Source organism: Hypanus sabinus, chromosome 23 (genome assembly GCF_030144855.1).
Source record: "Hypanus sabinus isolate sHypSab1 chromosome 23, sHypSab1.hap1, whole genome shotgun sequence".
In the NCBI taxonomy this organism is placed as follows: Eukaryota; Metazoa; Chordata; class Chondrichthyes; order Myliobatiformes; family Dasyatidae; genus Hypanus; species Hypanus sabinus.
The window spans coordinates 8,549,477-8,573,874 of record NC_082728.1 but is presented as its reverse complement, the minus strand read 5'-3'; the positions used below and the strand labels follow the sequence as shown (position 1 = coordinate 8,573,874).

The window sequence follows — 24,398 nt, the reverse complement described above, 5'->3', positions numbered from 1 at the left end:
TTAACAAATTTTAGGCTGATGCTGGAAATCTAACATATGTAAATCCTTCAGACCACATCCTTCTCTGGTAAGTAGCAAAACCCTTGAAGTTCACTGGAAGGGCATTGAACTACTGACAGTGTCTTCTCCCGAACCAACATCCCCAGCATGGAGGCCCTAGGGCCACTAAGTCAAATATTTTGGGTGGGCTATATCACTCACATACATAACAAACCCCTGAGCCAGAAGCCCTTATTCCAAGATTTCCAGGTGAAAGGTGAAATGTTTAAGGGGAATCAGTGCAATTTTTCTCACTCAGAAGGTGGTGTGAGTGTGGAATGAGCTGCCAGCAGAAATGGTGGACGTGGATTCAATTGTAACATTTCAGAGAAGTTTGGACAGGTACATGGATGAGAATAGTTTGGAGGAATATGGTCCGACTGCGGGTAGATGAGATTAGCAGAAGCCTGGGTGGGCATGGACCAAAGGGCCCATTTCTGAGCTGTATGACTCTTTGACTCTCACCCACCTCTTTCACCCCACCAGATCCTACCGCTTATTTATACGTACCAGGGGCACTTTACAGTGGCCAGTTAATGCACCAGCCTGTTCAGCTTTGGGATGTGGGAGGAAACCCAAATACTCCTACTTGCATGGATTATAAAATGGCATGCATGAACTTTAATTTTCTAATTATTCAGATATTTAATTTCTAATAAAGGGTAGCCAGATTGTATTTTTTTCTCTCACAGAACAGGTAACAGATAACCATAAAGTGCTTTTCAGATAATCATTTGGAGTGTTGCTCAGAGATGCCAGAAGAAAAATGGTTAAGAAATGAAAAACGATGAAATTCATTAGTTACTTTGTTCAAGATCAGCCTAGGAAAGGCATAAGTCATTACATTTAAAGGAATAACTTTATACTTGATAGGACTGTCATACTGTGGTATGAATATCTCCTTCAGACACTTAATATTTCACTGAGTTGTAACATTTTGAGGATGAGAGTCAGTATTTGAGTCTGCAGTATGGAAAACATTCAGAAATTTCAGATTAGCCCTTCTGGCCAATAATGTAACAAATGCAATTACATGTTGGTCTGATGGAGAAATACCATCAATCTATTGAGGGATTATACCAAATAAAACTGTCAAGTTATTAGGTTGTAAATTAATTTTTAAAACTTTAGAAATTGTAGAGAAAATAGATTTCCAAAAATGTTTCAGTACAGAACATGACCAAAACATACGTGTCAATGTGGCTGTCTTGGTTTTACATCTGTCACACTGACTATCAACATCAGGAAACATTTTAGACAGTCTCTCCTTTGTCAAATAGTAACAATGTACAATTTTAAATTGAATTAAAGAGTGATTGGCATAAATCAAAGAAGAGTTAACCAACTTCAAAATCCATAATTAACCAACTTCAAAATCTGCAAAAGGGCTATTTTGTTGTAATGGAAAGATGCTTCTGCTCCTACTTTGATACAATAGTTTTCTCAGGTGATGTTATGTCTTAGTTTGGAGAAAATCAGAAGTCGAACTTTTGATCATCGATTTGATTTTGAGAAAAAGTGGGGTTCATTAGCCCGCTACTATCATCTGATTTGAGTTAATTAATATGGTTTCCTTCCGATTTTTATTTAAGTGGATTTGAGTTGGTGGATTGATGTTTTCTTTATGGAAGCTTGTATGATGCATAGCTCCGGGGTTGTGCTCCCAATGGGTTTTTTTCCAGTTTGTAAGGGTTCTTTTTTTTCCTTCTTTTTCTTTCAAAAAATATTCTTAACACTTTATTTTCTCTTATTATTATTGATATATTGCTTAGCTTTGTTTATCAGTTATTTGCTAATTTAATTCCTTATTGTACATAATGACATATTGACTTAATGTATCTTTTTTTTGTTAATCTTCAATAATAATTAATAAAAAAAGATTTTAAAATGAGAAATTTCAGATTAGGTCCAAAAGTGATTGAGATTGAGATGTGTTGAAGTGTAATCTTGTTTGGAAGCAAATCATTTGCATCCTTGTATAGAAAGAACTCTCTACCAGTCAGCACTTTTCAGAACTTCAGGCAGCTATAATATTTTTGTAGGGTTGGCAATAAATAACAAGGCAGAAGCACATCACTTTATATATTATACAGTGTAGCGTCAGCGTGTTGTACCTTGCTCTGAAATCTATGGATTCTTAACTCTGGTTGAATTTTTAGACAATATACTTGAATGAGGCAGTACAAACTCCCCCAGAGCCTGTTACAAAGAGGTGGGGGATGTTTTCATGGTGAGGCTGTAGGATGGAAGCATTAAATGGGAAGGCAGGTTCAAAGGTAAAGGTTGATGACCCGTGATGTCGATATCCCAAGGAACAAAAGGGGGATTGGAGAGATGATTCCAACCTAAGACTGGAAGCATCAGGAAGGAAGGATGGAGAGGAACAGACACAAGCCAAGAAGGCAGGAGAGTTCAGACGTAGTGGATGAAAGGAAAGGGAAGCGTAAATTTTAATTAAATATATTCAACATTTTTTGCAGTGACAACACCATAGTCTTGTAAGGAGCTGAAAATAATGAACAAGCTCTTCTCGGGCCTCCAGCCAGGTACAAGTATGGATTATAACCAGCATTTTCCTGACAAACTCCGCCATCTTCTCCGGTTATAATCAATACCTGTACCAGCTGGAAGCCTGAAAAAAGTTTATTTGCCTTATACACTCGACGAAAGGAAAGCCCTAGATCCTTTTTCAGCTGAAAATAAACTGTGAAACAAATGTATTAAATTAACCAAGAAGCACAAGGACATCCATGTCATCACTAAAAATTGAAATTTGAGAGATGTCCTGAACTGAAACACCAGAAATAAATTAATTTAAATGTAAAAATGAACTCTTTTGCTGTTTATCTGTACCTTTATCTAATCCTGGAAAGTTTTTTTAAGTACAATATATTATTGTAGTGAGTTATTAATTAGTACAAATTCCCCCAGAGCCTGAATTCTGTGACAGCTGCAAAATTAAATAATCATTTGGAGCATTGACTAGAGTTGCCAAAAGAAAAATGGTTAGGAAGTGAAATATGATAAACTGCATGCATGTTACTTTGTTGAAGACCATTCTAGGAAAGGCAAAAGTCATGAGGGCAAGTTAAATTTAAACACATACTTTACACTTGATGTCCAGGGCTGTTTGAAAGTAGGCCAGGTTGACTTATGCTTCTATAATCCTGTCTTTCCAATAGCAGTGACATAATCAGAGTTATCATTTTCAAGATGTATTGTTGACATAGCTACTGTACAATGGTGAGATATTTGAGCATGGACAGTCAGGGAGGAATGTCATTTATAAAGACAATTGTAAATAGACTTAGTGGGACAGGAAGTTCCTCAGCATTTTGTATTGCACTCATTATTATAGCACTGAAACTTCCTGTTTCTCATGCAGGAACTAACCGCAAATTGTTACAAGATTTCTACAACATATATAAAATTTAAAAAAAATGCAAAAAAGGAAAAGATATTAAAGTTACCATTAGATGGAGCCTGAGAGCCACTGTGAAGGAATACAATCTGATTAATGTATTTTATCTAACCTCTCATTTATCCACTTTAGCCAGTAGCACTGTGAACTCCTCCTGACAATACCTTCTGCACATCACTCACAGTTTCCCACAGAAATGGTTAGATGCAGTGATGCAGATGTGTGCCAGTGGTATTTTGATCCAGATGTTCAGGACTGTTTTGAAATAGGCAAGGTTGATTTGTACTTCTATATTTCTGCCTTTTCAACAGAGCACCAGATTGTACAATCCGTCCTTCTGTAAAGGAGCCTCAGCATCAGCATGCTAGCTTGTATTAATACCTGGACTAAAATCAGAGATGGGGCATTACCTCTTCAGGGAAGTCTTTACCTGGATAAAAGCTAAGGTCAAAAGCTGCTCACCTGGTCTCACCTGCCAGTTTGTGTTCCTCCCCCTCCCTCCACCTTCTTATTCTGGCTTCTGCCCCCTATCTTTCCAGCCCTGATGAAGGGTCTCAGCCCAAAATGTCAACTGCTTATTCCCCTGCATAAATGCTGCCTGGCCCGTTGAGTTCCTCCAGTGTGTTGCTCAGAAAGACTTTCAGTGTTTGCTCTCAGAAGGAACAATTTAATTCTATAAGGTATAGCTGGAATAAGCACAACAAGAAAGTGGGCCTCACTCTTCACATTTGTAAAACAAAAGATTCTGTATAAATCTGTCTCACTGTACAAAACAGCTCTCCAAACAATAGAGGTCTGTTGTGAGATTATGGAATAAAATTTTTCGACTATAAAATTATAAAACACAGGTGCAGAATTAGGCCATTCAGCCCACTGAGTCTGTTCCACCATTCCATCATGGCTGACTTCCTTTCCCACTCAACCCCGTGCTCTTTCCTTCTCCTCCTTACCTTTGACTGTTATGAATTAAGAACCAATCAGCATCCACTTTAAAAACTGTATACCCACTGACTTGGACTCCATAGCCATCTATGGCAATGAATTCTACAGATTCACCACATTCTGGCTAAAGAAATTCCTCCTTATTTCTACTCCAAAGGGATGTCCTTGTATTCTGAGGTTGTGTTGTCTGGCCTTTGACTTCCCCACTATAGGAAACATACGTGAACCATCTCAAACATTTCATTGAAGGTCACACCGATAATGAAATTTACCATCGATTTTGGTGCAACAACACAACCTTTGTCTATCAGAGGTAAAGGTCGACACTTCAGCCCTGGTACAAAGTTCACAGTTTACCAGACAACAAAGAATCCTATGCTGTGGTGTGCATCTGAGACATAGACTACCTTTTGCAGATTCATAAAACACTGCAGACACATTACCATTACTGTCTCTGCACGTCTTCCAAATCCACTGGCAGATAAACAAACCTACATCAAGTATCCTCTGCCAGGTCAACATCCCTTGCCTGCATCGAGGCTCTGATGAGCTGGCCAGATCATTCACATGCTTGTTCCCAGACTCACTGAACAGATATTCTCTTCTCAGCAAAAAAAAAACCAAGGCAGACAGAGGAAGCGGTTTAAGAGGAACTTAAACTGTGAAGAAGGACGTCTCTTCCCAGACAACTTGTCTCTTCTCCTCAGAGTAAGTCCCACACTGGCCTCATCAACAACCTCAGAACCAACAAATCATTCTTCATTTCCAGGAACTGCTTAAGATGAAGGATTTAGAGGTAAGGTCAAACAGTAGTTCCATAAAAACCAGCAGTGTGCTTTTTGATAAATAAGTAATTAAGATGTTTGATATTAATTTTTTTGAGTTATGTTAAGAATTTCAATGACGCGGTATTAGTTAATTTTATTATAAACACCATTGTTGGCAATAGTGGGAAAACATTATTGCTAGAGTAAATTTAAAAATAATTTCTTGCCCATCTTGGAGACAGGTAACAACACAACTGGTTGAGGTTTGAAATTCAGTTACTCAGTAGAGTATTTCTTTTGCCAATCATGTCACAAAAGAAAATGATATTCTGAATCTATTGGATACATTGTTACGTACTCGTGACACATGACAGTGGAGCCCTTGTCACGTGACTGGGGTTGAAGCTATACTGGACTTGAGGTAATGGTCTTGTGATGGTGGAATGACGTCATTTTCCCGCCAGTAGAGATCATGTGATGGGTTTTTTTTCAGGTTATAAAAGGTAGACCCCACCCTGTGAGGAGGGGCAGTTCGTGGCTGGATTTGCCAAGTTGACTTCATGCCACTGCGTGTTTTAAGTGATGACGCAATTTATTTGAAGGATGAAGTTTATATTTAATGCCTAAAGTTTAAAAGGTCATTGCCAGCAGGTTCTTTACGATTCTGCTAGTTCGAAACAGTGGAGAGTGAAGATTGGAAGTTCAGAAGTTAAAGATCGAGGAGAATCGCTTTCTACGGTGAAACGGGGGTGACCTTTGTTTGATCCTTATTTGGAAGGATTTCGTTGACTATCTTCGTGTTAATCCCTGGGTTTACCAGAAAGGATTGAGGATAGTGAGGAAGGAAAGGTCAGTGCCTTTAAGCCATTTCGTTTCGTAAATTCTTCGTGGGAAGTTCGACGTTGGGGATCGAAGCCAAGCGACATGAAAGAGAATTTAAATCATCTTATAAAGTCTCTCCTTTTAAATGAACTGTGAGCATATCGAACTTTTGGCAATACCACTTTTAAGAACTGTTTTTGCAATAAGACTTTAAAGAACTGTTTTTGCAATATCACTTTAAGAACTGTTTTGGGCTGCTGCTCAGCAGCTGTTTCCGGTTACGTTAGTGTTTGTTTACTTTTGGGGGGTTTGTTTTCTGTGTTTAATAAACGTGTTGTTTGTTATAAGAAACCCTTGCCGAACTCATATATTTATTGTTGCCTGAATACGTAACATTAAATATGGGGGCTCGTCCGGGATTGAATCATTTGAGTTTAAATGCTTGCTAACTTTTGAATCGGTGTTTTGGAAACGGGGATTACTCGGTTCTTTTGTTTGGCTTGTGGTATTTGGCAGCAATGAATATTGATGAGTTTCTGGCTTCGCCTGCTGTGGAGTTGTTGGCAAAGGTGAAAAACACTGAGGTGTTTGAGATAGCTAGTAGATTGCAACTTAAAGGTATTTTGCAGACTACATCTAAGGCTGTGATACAGAGAAAAATCGCGTCACACTATGTGGTCTTGGGTGTTTTTGATGATTCGATTTTAGAGTCGTTTCCAATAAGTAATCTGGAGATGCAGTTGCAAATCGAACAAATGAAATTGGAACAAAGTAAAGCTGATTTGGAGAGGTGTAAATTGGAGGTGGAACAAAAGAAGAGAGAATTTGCAAATGCAATGGAGGAATTAAAGTCTGGGAATCAGTCTTCTGGTTCTAAAAAAATGTTTGTTGCTAGTCAAGAAATTAAATTGGTCCCTCCATTTAGTGAAACAGAAGTGGAAAGGTATTTTCAACATTTTGAAACTATTGCTCGGATGTCAGAGTGGCCGAAAGATAAATGGTCAGTGTTGTTACAGAGTGTAATTAAAGGGAAAGCACAACAAGTTTACACAGCTTTAACAGCTGCGCAAGCACTTGATTATGATATTGTAAAGAGGCATATCTTAAACGCATATGAGTTAGTCCCAGAAGCATATAGGGAAAGATTCAGAAGTTTGAAAAAGTCTGTGGAAAAAACTTATGTGGAATTTGCCTATGATAAAGCTATGTGTTTTGAGAGATGGGTTTCTTCTAAAAATGTAAATGGGGACTATGATACATTGAGAGAGCTGATTTTAAAGGAGGAATTTAAAAGAAGCATTCCTGTTGAAGTAAGGACTTACTTAAATGAGAAGGATACTGATAAATTGCAGGACTGTGCTAGATTAGCTGATGAGTATGTTTTAATCCATAAGAATAAATTTCCTCAGGGCAGAAATTTTAAGAGGAAAAATAACATGGAGACTCCAGGTAAATCTGAAATTAAATCAGAGGTTAATGAGAAAGTTGATGAGAAAGGAAAGCCTGTGAAGGAAAAACAGTTTGGTCTTATTTGTAACTATTGTAAGAAGCCTGGCCATGTAATAGCTAACTGCTTCAAATTGAAAAAGAAAGAGAAGGAAGCAGTTCCGGATGCTTGTGTGCAACATACTGAAGCACCTGTAAAGTTACAGGGTTTGCTAAACACAAATGAGGCTTTGTTAGAGTCAGACCAAGTTAGAAAGGGATATGATCATTTTATAACTGAAGGGTTTGTATCCTTGAAAGAAGGATCTACTTTGGTGCCAATAAAAATCCTTAGGGATACTGGTGCTTCTCAATCACTGATGTTAGACAGTGTGTTGGTTTAATGAAGAGTCTGATACTGGTGAGGTAAATTACATAAGAGGTGTTGGAAGTGATTTTATGCCTGTACATTTACATAAAGTAAATTTAAAGTCAGGGTTAGTTACTGGATTTGTTAAAGTAGGATTACAGCATAGCTTACCTGTGAAGGGTATTTCTTTATTGTTAGGTAATGACTTGGCAGGTGGACAAGTTTTTCCTGAAGTGCATTTGACAAAGGAGTCAGAGGAACCAGAGTTGAATCCTAACACAGATTCTTCCTGTGTTGTGACTAGAGCTATGGCTAAAAAGATTGATGCGCAGAATGAGGTTGTTATTCAGGACTGTTCAACTCAGGATTCAAGTTTTGAGGATGTGTCAGAGACTTTCTTATCTTCGTTGTTTGAACAAGATTCTGGGAGTAAGTCTGACTATAAAGATTTATCTTTGTCTCAGAAGGAGATGATAGCAGAGCAGAATAGAGACTCTGAGATTATAAAATTAAGAGAGCAGGTTTTACTAGATAGTGAAATTGATAAGGTGCCAGTAGGATATTACTTGGAAAAAGGAGTGTTGATGAGGAAGTGGAGATCACCTACAATTCCTGCAAGTGAGGATTGGACTGTTGTTTACCAGGTAGTTGTTCTGAAAGTTTATCGAAATGAGATTTTGACTTTAGCTCATAGTGTGCCTTTAGGTGGACATCAAGGGGTAAGGAAAACTGTGGACAAGATTATAAAACATTTTTACTGGCCTGGTCTAAGAAAAGATGTGGCAATGTTTTGTAAAACGTGCCATACTTGTCAAATTGTGGGTAAACCAAATCAGGTTACACCAGTAGCTCCATTACGACCTATCCCAGCATTTGGTGAACCATTTTCTAAAGTTATTGTAGATTGTGTTGGTCCATTACCAAAGACAAAAACTGGTTATCAGTATTTGTTGACTATCATGTGTACTTCTTCTAGGTTTCCAGAGGCAGTACCACTTAGGAATATAAAAGCTAAGACTGTGACAAAGGCCCTTATAAATTTTTTTACTTATTTTGGATTACCTAAGGAGATACAAACTGATCAAGGCAGTAACTTTATGTCTGGATTGTTTCAACAGATAGTTTATAAATTGGGAGCTAAGCAAATCACTTCGTCTGCATACCATCCAGAATCGCAGGGTGCCTTGAAGAGGTTTCATTCTACCCTCAAGAATATGATTAGGACATTTTGTGTGGAAAATGAAAGTGACTGGAATGAGGGTATAAACTTACTTTTATTTGCAGTAAGGGAATTGGTACAGGAATCTTTAGGTTTTAGTCCATTTGAACTTGTGTTTGGGCATAGAGTTAGAGGACCTTTAGCTTTATTGAAAGAACAGTGGATTAGTAAGGAAGTACACACTAATTTGTTGGACTATGCTGAAATTTAAGGACAGGTTACATAAAGCTTGTAGCTTAGCTAAGGAAAATTTAAAGTTGGCTCAGGAGAAAATGAAGACTTGGTATGATAAAGAAGCTAGGATGAGGATGTTTAAGCCTGGAGATAAGGTGTTGGTTTTTTTCCCAGTGCAGACAAATCCTTTACAAGCTAGATTTCATGGTCCTTATGAAATTGTGTCTAAAATCAATGATGTGGATTACATGGTAAAAACTCCAGATCGTAGAAGGTCAACACAACTTTGCCATATAAATATGTTGAAACCATATTTTGAGAAACAATCTGATACTGTGACTGTTGTGGTTAGTGAGAGTGAGTTTGATTTAACTAGGAACATGATAGATGATTCATCTGACTTTCATTCTAAATCCAACATTGTTTCTGTTAGGTTACCAAATTTAACCATTCTGGAAAATATTGATGAAAAATTAGCACATTTACAGTTAGAGCAGAGACAACAGATGAAGGAGTTAATTTTTAAGTATAAGGAGTTGTTTCCAGATGTTCCGAGAAGGACTACTATAGCTTCACATGATGTAGATGTTGGAGATGCCAAACCTATTAAACAACATCCATATAGGATGAACATGGAAAAATGTGAACTTGCTGAGAAAGAAATTGAATATATGTTAGAGAATAATATCATTAGACATTCTAACTTGAATTGGAGTTCGCCATGTGTTATGGTGCCAAAACCAGATGGTAGTATTAGGTTTTGTACAGATTATAGGAAGGTGAATGCTGTAACGAAAACAGATGCATATCCAATTCCTAGAGTAGATGATTGTGTAGATAAGGTTGGAAAAGCAAAGTTCCTTACAAAGATTGATTTATTGAAAGGGTATTGGTGTGTTCCATTAACGGACAGAGGTAGAGAGATTTCTGCATTTGTAACTCCATCTGGGTTATATGAGTATAATGTTCTTCCATTTGGGATGAAGAATGCCCCAGGTACTTTCCAGAGGATGATAACTTTGTGATTCAGGGATTAAAAGACACTGATGCTTATATTGATGATTTAGTGACAGGAAATGATACTTGGGAAGCACACATTATTGCGATGGAGAAATTGTTTGAAAGGCTTTCAAAAGCTAACTTAACTATTAATTTAGCTAAGAGTGAATTTGGACACGCCACTGTGACTTACCTTGGTTATGTTGTGGGTCAAGGTAAGGTAGCTCCTGTTCAGGCAAAAGTTCAGGCAATTTTAGAGATTCCCACTCCAATGGGGAAAAAGACTCTCAGAAGGTTTTTGGGAATGGTAGGATATTATCGGAAATTTTGTAAGAATTTTCCTAATGTTGCCCTTCCATTAACTAACCTTCTGCAGAAGAATGAGAAGTTTGTATGGATGGTGCCTTGTCAAGAAGCATTTGAAAAATTGAAAACAATGATATGTCAACAACCTGTGCTTCAGGCTGACTTTGGAAAACCTTTTTCATTGGCTGTGGATGCTTGTGATGAGGCTGCAGGAGCAGTATTAATGCAAAGGAATGAGGGTGATGAGGTAACTTGATCCAGTAGCTAACTTTTCTAAGAAATTTAATAAGCATCAAAGAAACTATTCGACAATAGAGAAAGAATTGTTATCTCTTGTTTTAGCTTTGGAATAGTTTGAGGTATATGTTAGTACAACTCAAAAACCACTTATTGTTTACACTGATCATAATCCGTTAGTTTTTCTGAGTAAGATGAAAAACAAAAACAGAAGATTATTAAATTGGAGTTTGATGTTACAAGAGTACAATATTGTGATTACTCATATTAAAGTTAAAGATAATGTGGTTGCTGATTGTCTATCTCGATGTTGAATGTACTCTGTAATTTTTTTTATGGAGTGGTTTTTTTTCCAATTGTAACACTCCTACTGTATTGTGAGTTATAAGCTGTTATATGATGGTGTTGTGTATTGTATATGTTATAAAATTTATACCTTTGTTTTTCTGGTAAGCAATTGTTAAAAATTTTTGTTCTTGTCAGACCAAAAATGTTTTTTTTTTGGAGGGAGGTGTTACGTACTTGTGACACATGACAGTAGAGCCCTTGTCACGTGACTGGGGTTGAAGCTATACTGGACTTGAGGTAATGGTCTTGTGATGGTGGAATGACGTCATTTTCCCGCCAGTAGAGATCATGTGACGGTTTTTTTTTCAGGTTATGAAAGGTAGACCCCACCCTGTGAGGAGGGGCAGGTCGTGGCTGGATTTGCCAAGTTGACTTCATGCCACTGCGTGTTTTAAGTGATGATGCAGTTTAGTTGAAGGATGAAGTTTTTATTTAATGCCTAAAGTTTAAAAGGTCATTGCCAGCAGGTTCTTTACGATTCTGCTAGTTTGAGACAGTGGAGAGTGAAGATTGGAAGTTCGGAAGTTAAAGATCGAGGAGAATCGCTTTCTATGGTGAAATGGGGGCGACCTTTGTTTGATCCTTATTTGGAAGGATTTCGTTGACTATCTTCGTGTTAATCCCTGGGTTTACCAGAAAGGATTGAGGATAGTGAGGAAGGAAAGGTCAGTGCCTTTAAGCCGTTTCGTTTCGTAAATTCTTCGTGGGAAGTTCGACGTTGGGGATCGAAGCCAAGCGACGTGAAAGAGAATTTAAATCATCTTATAAAGTCTCTCCTTTTAAATGAACTGTGAGCATATCGAACTTTTGGCAATACCACTTTTAAGAACTGTTTTTGCAATATCACTTTAAGAACTGTTTTGGGCTGCTGCTCAGCAGCTGTTTCTGGTTACGTTAGTGTTTGTTTACTTTTGGGGGGTTTGTTTTCTGTGTTTAATAAACGTGTTGTTTGTTATAAGAAACCCTTGCCGAACTCATACATTTATTGTTGCCTGAATACGTAACAACATACTTATCTAGTTATTCTTCTGTGTTCCTGGGAGTCACTGAAGATAGTTCTGTCAGCTATTTATAATTTAACTTATGGGAAGGAGAGGGGAATTTCTGTGTTTGGTATTCACCTGCACTAACTACTGGGCAGTAGGTACAGAAGCCTGCATTCCCACACCACCAGGTTCAAAAACAGTTACTTTCCTTCAACATTCCTTTCTTGAACTAATTAGCAAAGCCCTAATCACTACAGCTAGCAACACTATGACCATTTTGAGCTAAAATGGGCTTCAATTTTTCTTTGTAAATGTGTTCTTTCTTGTAGAAATTGTGTATAATTTATGTTTAATTCATGCTTTTCTTGTGTTTATGCTGTTATATGGTGCAATATGCCTGCAATTAAGTTTTTCATTGCACCTGTGGTTGTGCACATCACACTAAACTCAACTTGACTTTGAAATTCACTCTTATTTTTGGACCTATTTTCAGAAAACAAAGCAAAGGTGAAAGATAAACAGTGCTGGGAAATTATCGCAATTCTGCAGTGTAGTCAAGTGGTTCAGGATTACATAACGATCTGGTCAAATGTTCCACCAATCCTCTTTCACACTGACATGATAACACAGCTCTATTTCAACTCACTAAACTGTATGCAGCCTGAGGAGAGCACGTATGCTAAATTCAGGCACACTTTTGTGATTGGGACACTGGCTATTATGAATGAACAAGAGCTTTCATTAGTCACTGCAACATAGTGTACTGACTTGCACAATGCTTTCCAGAGCTAGCTGAAAGATTAGGGTTTGATTTCTTTTACTGTCCATGAGGGGTTTGTACATGCCTCCCGTGACCGCATGGGTTTCTTCAGGTTCCTCCCACATTCCAAAGATGTACGGTTAGGGTAGCAACTTGTGAGCATGCTATGTTGGAAACGGAAATGTGGTGACATTTGTGGGCTGCCCAGCACAATCCTCACTGATTTGACTTGATGCAAAAGACACATTTCATCGTATGTTTTGATTTACATGTGACAAATAAAGCTAATCTGTAATCTCCTCTCTCTACGAGCTCAGTTACTATTCCAGATTTACCATTCAACATCCCTCTGCATCTCAGTCAGTATATAATCCTGTCTTGTTGCCTTGCCCAGTATCTCAGACGTCACTTTGCCCTTTATCAGTGTTGTGCTCTCCATGTTATGTGATACAGCGTCATCATTGCAGTGTTCTATACCCGATGTATTGTAGCTTTTTTTTGTTCCTTGGGCACTGTAGGCCCTCCAACATCACAGTTCCTGTCATTTTTAAGGCATCCTATTTCAAGTACAAACTGAAACTTGTTAAACTTGTTAAACTCAATTACACAATATCAATAAAATGGGTATGTTTTGTAGAAATATTTTCAATTTTCTGCAGAATTAATCTTTCCAATTATTTAATGAATCAGACCAAACAGGAGAATCATCTCTTTTGCTTACAGCAACATTAGGAGTGTTGAAGGAACTCAGCGGGTCAAGCAGCGTCTATGGAGGGAAATGGACTGTTGACGTTGAGATGCTTCATCTGGACACTATTGTGTCTGTTTTGTTTATATTTTAGGAATTAAATGATCATAGAATGTTTATTTTTAAATAATTATATTGCTCCCTAATTCTGTACTCTCATTGGAGCTAAGCAATATTCCAGAAGTTGGGAACACATTCACATTTATGGAAAATTATCAGGTGCATTAGTTGATAACCGAGAGCAACATTGAACCAGAATTGCCTCAAAACATTAGGTACTTACATGATCATTTGATCCATTGTTATCTTCATACTTTGTCTCTATATGAATGGAAAATTTAGGCAAAAAAGAGCACTGAAAAACAAAAGTAAACAAATTTAATCACCTTCTTGTTTACATTCATGGCAAGAAAGTGTTCAGTGCAGAAACATAACAAAACAGGTGCCACATATTCTTGATAGAATTCAGCAATAAATAATGAGGTATAAACATTATTGCAGAGAGACACATTTCTCTGAAATTTTTATGACAATCAGGAAAATTCCATGGAAATTCAACCTTTTAATGCACTTCTTAAAACTTGCAAGTTTGATGTTATAAACCGCGGTGCAGTTATGGGCCTGTATACTGTGCATTCTGGAAGATCGCTCAGTATGGTACTAACATTAAATCAGTATCTAACAGGGGGTAGACGTTACTTTCTGAATTTGTTTTTAAACTGCAGAAGCATTAACCTGACAGTACCTCTTCCCACAAGTGGCAGGTGCAAAATATGCTCAAAGATACCCTTGTGATTCTTTATAAGCATCCCACAGTTGGTGGCAAGGGACTATTCTCCCTGCTAATTTTATAATTCCTCCCTTACTGCATTGTCTCTGTTTTCAACACTCAAAGGAAGCAGCAGGCAGGAATCAGACTTGTACCTATCTTGTTTTCCGAAGTTTGCATGGTTTAAAACATTTGTGCCAAGCAGTTCTTCATATTTCAAAACTGTCCCCTCCTCTCAGGAAGATGCTGACTCAGAGGGCACCAGTTAGAAGATAGCAACTCAACTGCAGAATGGTAATATACAGGACAAGAAATAAAGGTAGGCTGAATTCTGTTAAGTATATCTCCCAACAAAATCTTCCCATTAATCCAGAAATAGTTGGTACATGCACAACATACATTTTAACTGTGACCTCGAAATGAATATAGGCATTTTTCCTGTCCCTCTCCAATTTCCCCAATACTGCAATCTTTTCCGATGTCTGTGAGCCTGAGAGTTTGGGGCCAAGGCCTGGAGCCCGGAGATGGCCTGACCTGGGAACGGAGGCCTATCTGCATGTGTGAAGGGCTTGTTTTTGCTATTGTTACCTTGTTCTGTGTTGTGTATTGGGTATTGGGTTGAACATTGTGGGCATGCTAGAATGGTGCCAGACTGTGCAGGGACACCGAGCGTTCCTTGGGTGTGTTGGTTGTTAACTCGAATGGCGCACTTCACTGAATGTTTCAATGTACTTATGATAAATAACTCTGAACCTGAATCCATTCCACAGCACACTAACCTCTATAACCAGGGACCAAATTGACCATCATGATCAAAAAAAGTATACAAGTCTGACTGTAGGAATTATAAAGTTATTTCTCTGCTGCTGCCAGAGGCAAAATCATCACAAAGATTCTCATCATCTGTGCAATTTTAGAGGCTGAAGTTGTTAATCCTTTCACTGAAGCAGAATGATAGATGAACTTTATACTAAACATCCAGAAGATAAAGACCCTTTCCTGCCCCCTCTAAACAACACATCGCACTGACAAACAATGATGCGTTACTGGAAAACAAGGCTCATGCTCCATATGCAAAACTTGCCTCTCAAATCCCCTTTAAATAATTTTTCTCTCACTTTAATTCTGTGCTCTTTAGTTTTAGACTCCCCTACCCTGAGAAAATATCTGTGAAGATCTACCTACCTATCTACCTTTCAGAATTTTAATGTATTGTACCTCTGTAAGGTCACCCACAGCTTCCTTTGCACTGGAAAAAGCAATCTCAGCCGATCCAGTCTGTCCTTGTAACCCAAGACTTCCCGTCCTGTTACACCCCTGTGAAGCTTTTCTGCACCCTCTCGATCTTCATCACTTCCTTCCGGACATGTGACAACCACAAATGAAGTTTTACATTCTGTAAGCCTGTAAAATGACTTCCCAAATGCTCAAGATAAACAGATTATAAAGGTAAAGATTAGCTTTATCTGTCACGTGTACATTAAGACATACATTGAAATGCATCATTTGTTTTAATAACCAGCATGGACCAAGAACGTACTGGGGGCAGCCTGCAGGTGCTGCCATCCTTCTGGTACCAACATAGCATGCCCGCAATTTAGACAGACAGACGGACAGACAGCCCTAACCTGTACATCTTTGGAATGTGAGAGGAAACTGGAGCACGTAGAGAAAGTGCAAACTCCTTACAGGCAGTGGCACTGTAAAGCATTACACTAGCTGCTGTGCCAACATGCCACCCCAAATACTCAATGCCTCAATCAATGAAGGCAAGCGCACTGTTTACTTTCTTCACTGTTTTCAGGCCACTTTCAAGAAGCTATGTACCCAAAGTCCCTTTGTTCTTCAACATTCTCCGGGACAGTGCCATTCATTATGTAGCCCTATCCTGGTTCATCACACTTGCCTGAACTAAATTTCACCAACCATTCCTTTGCCCACTTTCCAAGTTGATCTATTTCTTCTTGTGACCCTAGACAATCTTATTCACTGAAACCACATGGTGTCATCTGCAAACTTACTATCATGCTGTAAATCGGGGTGTTATGTACCCCGTAACTGGGTGTCAGACCAGCAGAGAAAGAAAAATCCGTTGGAGTCTGGTGTTTATTAGTAAACTAAAGGTGTTTACTAGTAAACTACACAATACAGTATCAAAAATGCAAATATACATATAAAAAAAGTTAGCAATAATAAGAAACCTAAAAGTGTAGGAATAATAATAAGCAATAATAAACAAGCTCTATTGATGTCTAGGGGTAAATGAATTGTCATAGAAAAGTATAAAGTTCAGTTCAGTTCATACATGCTGAGGTAGTTATGGTTGTTGTGTTGTAATCGTTGGGGAGAGAGAGAGAGAGCGAGAGATTAAGCAGCTGCAGCATGCAAACTTTTTGTGGCTTTCTTAACCCGTCATGTCATTGTGGCCATTCAGTTATGACCCCTCCGTCCTTCAGCTAGACTGTTCTTCTGTGGTGGACTCATCACTCTGGCATGAGTGGACACACACACAAGTCCCCACCAGCCCTGCTGTCACACTGTGAGCTTTATTGACCGATCTCCTGATTTGTTCTCCAAAAACCCCACCTTTCTGTGGGTTCACAACACTCAGTCAGTGTCCACTGGTGTGTCTGAATGGTGTCTCCCCAGACCTGTCTTTTATCCCTACTAACGGGGTCTCCGCTATCCATCAACTCTGAATGACTGTGTCCATTAAGTCAGGCCACTCCTGCTGTCTCCTGAGGAATGTTAATGAGCAAAGTAAAGTCCTTGTAGTGAAAGGTAAATAATCCAGGAAGAGTCATAATACAATAGATCAACAGTCTCTCTCTCCCTCTTATCTGCAGCAGATGTCCTTGCCTGGGCTTCATCGCTCTCCCTCAGTAGCAGCATCGCAACAGCAATAGTTCACAGTTCTCAGGGTCGGGGGGAATGGTTAACCATTTCAATTAGGTCTGTATTTCACTCATAACAGGGGTAACTGCTTTGTTGAGCACCTTGGCTCCATCCACCAAAAGTGGATCTTCCTGGTGGCCAAACATTTTAATTCTGATTCCCATTTCTAATCAGATATATCAGTTAGTGCCCTCCTCTTGTACCAAGAGGAGACCACGTTCAGGGTGGAGGAACAGGACCATATATTCTGTCTGGGTAGCCTCCAACCTAATGGCATGAATATTGGTATCTCCTTCCAGTAAAAAAAATTGTTGCCCTCCCCTCTTCCTTTATTCCCCATTCTAGCCTTTTACTTCTTCTTACTTGCTTATTGCTTCTCTCTGGGTCCCCTCCTATTTTTCCAATGGTCCACTCTCCTCTCCTATCAGGTTCTTTCTTTTCTGGCCCTTTACCTTTCCCACCCACCTGGCTTCAACTATTACTTTCTGGCTGGACTCCTTCCCCTCCCCCCACAAACTTTTTATTTTATTTATTTTATACTGGTGTCTTTCCCCATTCACTCTCAGTCCTGAAGAAGAGTCTTGATCTGAAACGTTGACTGTTTTTTTAATTTCCATAGATCCTGCTTAACCTGCTGGGTTTCTTCAGCATTTTGTGTGTGTTACTAATCATACCAACTATATTCTCTCCGAAATCATTAATATAGATGACAAACAACAAAGGACCCAGGGTGATTCCTTTGGTGTACCACTGATTAAGGTCTCCAAACTGTAAACCAACCCTCCACTAATACCCTCTGCCTCCCATCGCTAATTTTGTATCCAATTTGCAATCTCACCCTAGATCCCAAGTGATCTCAAGTTCTGGGCCAGCCTACAATTCAGGACCCATTCATGTCTTACGAATCTTATAGAATTTTTTGAAGATGTAACTAGTAGAGTGGAAAGGGGAGAGCCAGTGGATGTGGTATATTTAGATTTTCAAAAGGCTTTTGACAAGGTCCCACACAGGAGATTAGTGTGCAAATTTAAAGCACACGGTATTGGGGGTATGGTATTGCTGTGGATAGAGAATTGGTTGGCAGACAGGAAGCAAAGAGTGGGAGTAAACGGGACCTTTTCAGAATGGCAGGCAGTGACTAGTGGGGTACCGCAAGGCTCAGTGCTGGGACCCCAGTTGTTTACAATATAAATTAATGATTTAGACGAGGGTATTAAATGCAGCATCTCCAAGTTTGTGGATGACATGAAGCTGGGCGGCGGTGTTAGCTGTGAGGAGGATGCAGGGTGACTTGGATAGGTTAGGTGAGTGGGCAAATTCTTGGCAGATGCAATTTAATGTGGATAAATGTGAGGTTATCCAATTTGGTTGCAAGAACAGGAAAACAGATTATTATCTGATCGGTGGCTGATTAGGAAAAGGGGAGATGCAACGAGACCTGGGTGTCATTGTACACCTATCATTGAAGGTGGGCATGCAGGTACAGCAGGTGGTGAAAAAGGCAAATGGTATGTTCGCATTCATAGCAAAAGGATTTGAGTACAGGAGTAGGGAGGTTCTACTGGAGTTGTATAAGGCCTTGGTGAGACCGCACCTAGAATATTGTGTGCAGTTTTGGTCCCCTAATCTGAGGAAAGACATTCTTGCCATACAGAGAAGGTTCACCAGATTGATTCCTGGGATGGCAGGACTTTAATATGAAGAAAGACTGGATCGACTAGGCTTATACTCACTGGAATTTAGAAGATTGAGGGGGGATCTTATTGAAACGTATAAAATTCTAAAGGAATTAGACAGGCTAGATGCAGGAAGATTGTTTCCGATGTTGGGCAAGTCCAGAACGAGGGGTCACAGTTTAAGCCTTTCAGGACTGAGATGAGGAAAAACTTCTTCACACAGAGAGTGGTGAATCTGTGGAATTCTCTGCCACAGGAAACAGTTGAGGCTGGTTCATTGGCTATATTTAAGAGCAAGTTAGATATGGCCCTTGTGGCTAAAGGGACCAGAGGGTATGGAGAGAAAGCAGGTACAGGGTTCTGAGTTGGATGATCAGCCATGATCGTACTGAATGGCGGTGCAGGCTCAAAGGGCCGAATGGCCTACTCCTGCACCTATTTTCTATGTTTCTATGACCCCATCAAGGGCCCTACAAGAGTCTATGCAGATAACGTCAACTATCCTGTTCTCAAAGTTCAAAGATAATTTATTATCAAAATACATATATGTCACCGTTCACAACCCTGAAATTCATTTCCTTGCAGGCATACACAGTAAGTCCAAGAAACACAATAGAATCAATGAAAGACCATACCCAATAGAATGAACAAACAACTAATATGCAAAAGATAACAAACTATGCAAACACAAAAGAAAAAATAGAAATAAATAAGCAACAAATATTGAGAACATAAGATGAAGTGTCCTTGAAAGTATGTCCATAGGTTGTGGGAACATTACAAAGATGGGGCAAGTGAAGTTGAGTGAGGTTATCTCCTTCGGTTCAAGAGCCTGATGATTGAGGGGTACTAACTGTTCCTGAACCTGGAGGTGTGGGTCCTGAGGCTCCTGTATCTGCTTCCTGATGGCAGCAGTGAGGAGGGAGCATGGCTTGGGTGGTGGTAGCACTTGATGATGGATGCAGTTTTCCTGCAAGGGCACTCTGTGTAAATAGGCTCAATGATGGGGAAGACTTTACCCATGATGGACTAAGTGGTATCCACTACTATTTTGCAGGAATTCCTAATCACAGGCATTGGTACTTCCATACCAGGCCATGATGCAACCAGCCAATATACTCTACACCACACATTTGTAGAAGTTTTAGATGTCACCCTGAATCTACGCAAACTTCTAAGGAAGTAGAGCAACGCACACAAAATGCTGGAGGAACTCAGCAGATCAGGCAGCATTTATGGAAAAGAGTACAGTTAACATTTCAGGCTGAGAGCTTTCATCAAGGAAGTAGAGGCCCTTCTGTGCTTTCTTCATAATGGCACTTACTATCAGACCATAAGACATTGCAGCAGAATGAGGCCATCTGGCCCATCAAGTCTGCTCCACCATTCAGGCATGGCTGATCCTTTTTTTCCATCTTCTCCTCAGACCCAGTTCCCTGCCTTCTCCCTGTAATCTTTGATGCCATGTCCAATCAAGAACCTATCAATTTCTGCTTTAAATACACCCAACGACCTAGCCTCCACAGCTGCACATGGCAACAAATTCACCACCCTTTGGCTAAAGAAATCTCTCTGCATCTCTGTTTTGAAAGGGCGCCCCACTATCCCGAGACTATGTCCTCTTGTCCTAGACTCTCCCACCATGGCAAACATCCCTTCTACATCCTCTAGCCCTTTCAACATTTGAAATGTTTCAATGAGATCCCCCCCCCCCCCATCCTCCTGAATTCCAGCAAGTACAGACCCAATTTCCTTGTATGATAAGCCTTTCATTTCTGGTATCATCCTTGTGAACCTCCTCTGAACCCTCTCCAATCCCAACACATCTTTTCTAAGATAGGGGTCCAAAACTGTTCACAGTGCTCAACGTGAGTCCTCACCAGTGCCTTGTAAAGGCTCAGCATCACATACTTGCTTTTGTATTCTAGACCTCTCAAAATGAATGCTAACATGGCATTTGCCTTCTTCATCACCGACTCAACCTGCAAGTTAATGCACCGGGCCCAGGACAATCCTTGAAAAGATCTAATCAATCCTCATAGTAACCTCCAAAAAAACTCAAATCAAAGTTGTGCAACATGATCTCCAATGATCTTAAATATGTCTGCCTTTCCAAGTGCAAGTAAATCTTGACCTCAGGATCTCTTCTAGTAACTTTCCCACTACTGATGTAAAGATCTGGTCTATGGCCAACAGTTCCCTGGCTTGTCCTTGCAGCCTTTCTTAAATAAAGGCACATTAGCCATCCTTCAATCTTCCTATATACCACACATTGCTAATAAAGAGACAATAATCTAAAATATTATGGGAAATGCTGTTGGCTCAGCAACAAATAGAAGCAAAATTATGGATTAACAGCTGTCTTCAGTAGTGGAAGAAAAAGATCAGCCAGAGAGTAGGAAATAATAATACTTTAGTTTAGGATTATATAATGAGTGACATCATGGTTTTCCTTCACAAGATTAATCATGTATGGGCTTTTTACTGGAGAGGCTAATACACATAAAAGAAAGAATTCTATATAAAAGTTCAATAAAAAGGATAATTCCCACTTCAAAGTAATCTACATTTTTTTCAGTTTAAAATCCTGACAATATTTTGAAACATTGGGAGGAATTAATGCATGGAGAAGACTGAGTGAGACAGATGAAAGAATAGCTCGACAGGAGACCTGTATTAATAGATTTTAATTCATTTTCATTATAACTGAGAAGCAACCTAATCCTACTCCTACCCTCTGAAAAATATTATAGTATAAGTGGAAAATTCAATTATTTCTCTTCCGAAATATTGATTAATAAATTGATTTTGAAATTAACATATTTTGTCAAATAGTTTGAAAGCACAAATATTACATTACTCCTCGCCCTGGTGTGTGAACTAATAGTTTTAGGTTTTAACCATCAGATTATAATCCAAAGTCTTGTGATGAATATATAAAAAGCCCTGAGCGTAAAAGGAGGGAAATTATGCAGATGACTATTACGGGAATGCCATCCCTCCACCCAAAATAAACATTATATAGGCTTCTTCTGACAGAAAATAACTCTCATCTCGAACAAAAAAACCTCAGTAATAATAAAAACTGTTGTTTCCCTGATATAAATGATCATGCCATTTCTATTATGATAGCTCACAAGAACAATAACCAGTAATAATTAGGCAGACTTCTTCCCTTTCATCACATACTCCTTCCATTTGTTAGCTTATATTTCAGTTTTCCCTTGCTTTATGCTCAACCACACCATCTCATTAGACCTTAACAAATCTGGGACATATGGCTGAAAGATGAGGTTGTACAGTTTACGACAATAAACTAAATAATTTTTTATTAATTATATGATGTTGTGTGCTGCAAGTAAGATTTTCATTCCATCTATGCAGATATATACTTGTGCACATGACGGTAAACTTGACTTTGGCATTTGGTCAGCTTTCTCAATGTTCCTTCCTACACATATACATATTCCTATCTCTTTCATTCATTTGCTTTTATGGTTCTCATTTAACCTTACTGAGCAGCAACATGCACTTTATCCTGGAAATTCTTTGCTAAGAAGTTTCCCCTGAATTTTTTGCTGTATTTATGATTTTACTCAACCTCAAAAGTGGAGGCTGTAATTTCAGTAAATGACTGAAAATAATTGGCTGGAAAGAAGAAAGCTGCTCAGAAATAATAAAGCCAACCTAAAACTGCAATGGAAGCGATGATAGTTTTCACTCTGACAAAGAACAAACTTGTCAATTCATTGATAATCACAATACATTTCTGCATCAAATTAATATTTCACATTGATTTCATAATACGTATTGCTTGTAGTATCAGACTGGGCCAAATGGACACACTGAAGTTATTTCTTCATGTAAGTCCACACTGTTATTTTGAAATTTATTGGTCTGTATTCCGAATCAATACTATTGAAGGTCAGTAAAATATTGTGTTGTGGGTCTCTCTGAAAGCTGTTAATCAGCATGCCATTAAGAGCTCAGTTCAATAGCCTTGAAAGATTCTTGATCATTTTAAAGCCATTGTAAAGGTGTTGAGAGCACAGGACTAGGATTGAACCCGGAACTACAGCAAAAAACATTACCAAAGGATGCAGAAATTAGAAGTTAGCCAGGTTCAGTGATCATTATTTGGTGACCCTTCCAGATAAATGCACAGTCATGGGAAGGATTAAGACAGGATTCAGATTAGCTGCAATGCTTACCTGGGATATGCATTCTCTAAATTCAGGCAAGAAAATTTGAGAGAGGATAACTGGAAAGAGTCAGCACTGTTAGAATATTAGCCCATTTTGAACTAACAGAGTAAATGAAAAAATCTGACTGAACTTTTTAGAAACATAGAAACATAGAAAATAGGTGCAGGAGTAGGCCATTCGGCCCTTCAAGCCTGCACCACCATTCAGTATGATTATGGCTGATTATCCAACTTGAAACCCTGTACCTGCTTTCTCTCCATACCCCCTGATCCCTTTAGCCACAAGGGCCATATCTAACTTCCTCTTAAATATAGCCAATGAACTGGCCTCAACTGTTTCCTGTGGCAGAGAATTCCACAGATTCACCACTCTCTGAGTGAAGAAGTTTTTCCTCATCTCGGTCCTAAAAGGCTTCCCCTTTATCCTTAAACTGTGACCCCTCGTTCTGGACTTCCCCAACATCGAAAACAATCTTCCTGCATCTAGCCTGTCCAATCCCTTCAGAATTTTATACGTTTCAATAAGATCCCCCCTCAATCTTCTAAATTCCAGTGAGTATAAGCCTAGTCGATCCAGTCTTTTATCATATTAAAGTCCTGCCATCCCAGGAATCAATCTGGTGAATCTTCTCTGTATGGCAAGAATGTCTTTCCTCAGATTAGGGGACCAAAACTGCACACAATATTCTAGGTGCAGTCTCACCAAGGCCTTATACAACTGCAGTAGAACCTCCTTACTCCTGTACTCAAATCCTTTTGCTATGAATGCGAACATACCATTTGCCTTTTTCACTGCCTGCTGTACCTGCAAGCCCACCTTCAATGACTGGTGTACAATGACACCCAGGTCTCGTTGCACCTCCCCTTTTCCTAATCGGCTACCGTTCAGATAATAATCTGTTTTTCTGTTCTTGCAACCAAAGTGGATAACCTCACATTTATCCACATTAAATTGCATCTGCCATGAATTTGCCCACTCACCTAACCTATCCAAGTCACCCTGCATCCTCTTAGCATCCTCTTCACAGCTAACACTGCCGCCCAGCTTCATGTCATCCACAAACTTGGAGATGCTGCATTTAATTCCCTCGTCTAAATCATTAATATATATTGTAAACAACTGGGGTCCCAGCACTGAGCCTTGCGGTACCCCACTAGTCACTGCCTGCCATTCTGAAAAGGTCCCATTTACTCCCACTCTTTGCTTCCTGTCTGCCAACCAATTCTCTATCCACAGCAATACCATACCCCCAATACCGTGTGCTTTAAATTTGCACACTAATCTCCTGTG

General features: G+C 39.1%; 1 protein-coding gene across 1 annotated transcript in view; it reads right to left on the bottom strand.

Annotated features, from left to right (window-relative positions):
• pitpnc1a (phosphatidylinositol transfer protein cytoplasmic 1a) overlaps positions 1–24,398 on the bottom strand; it is a 298,049-nt gene that overhangs the window by 38,212 nt on the left and 235,439 nt on the right. The window contains exon 7 of the mRNA XM_059948289.1: positions 13,847–13,918. Within this exon, the coding sequence (XP_059804272.1) occupies positions 13,847–13,918 (72 nt within the window). The remainder of the gene's footprint in view (positions 1–13,846; positions 13,919–24,398) is intronic.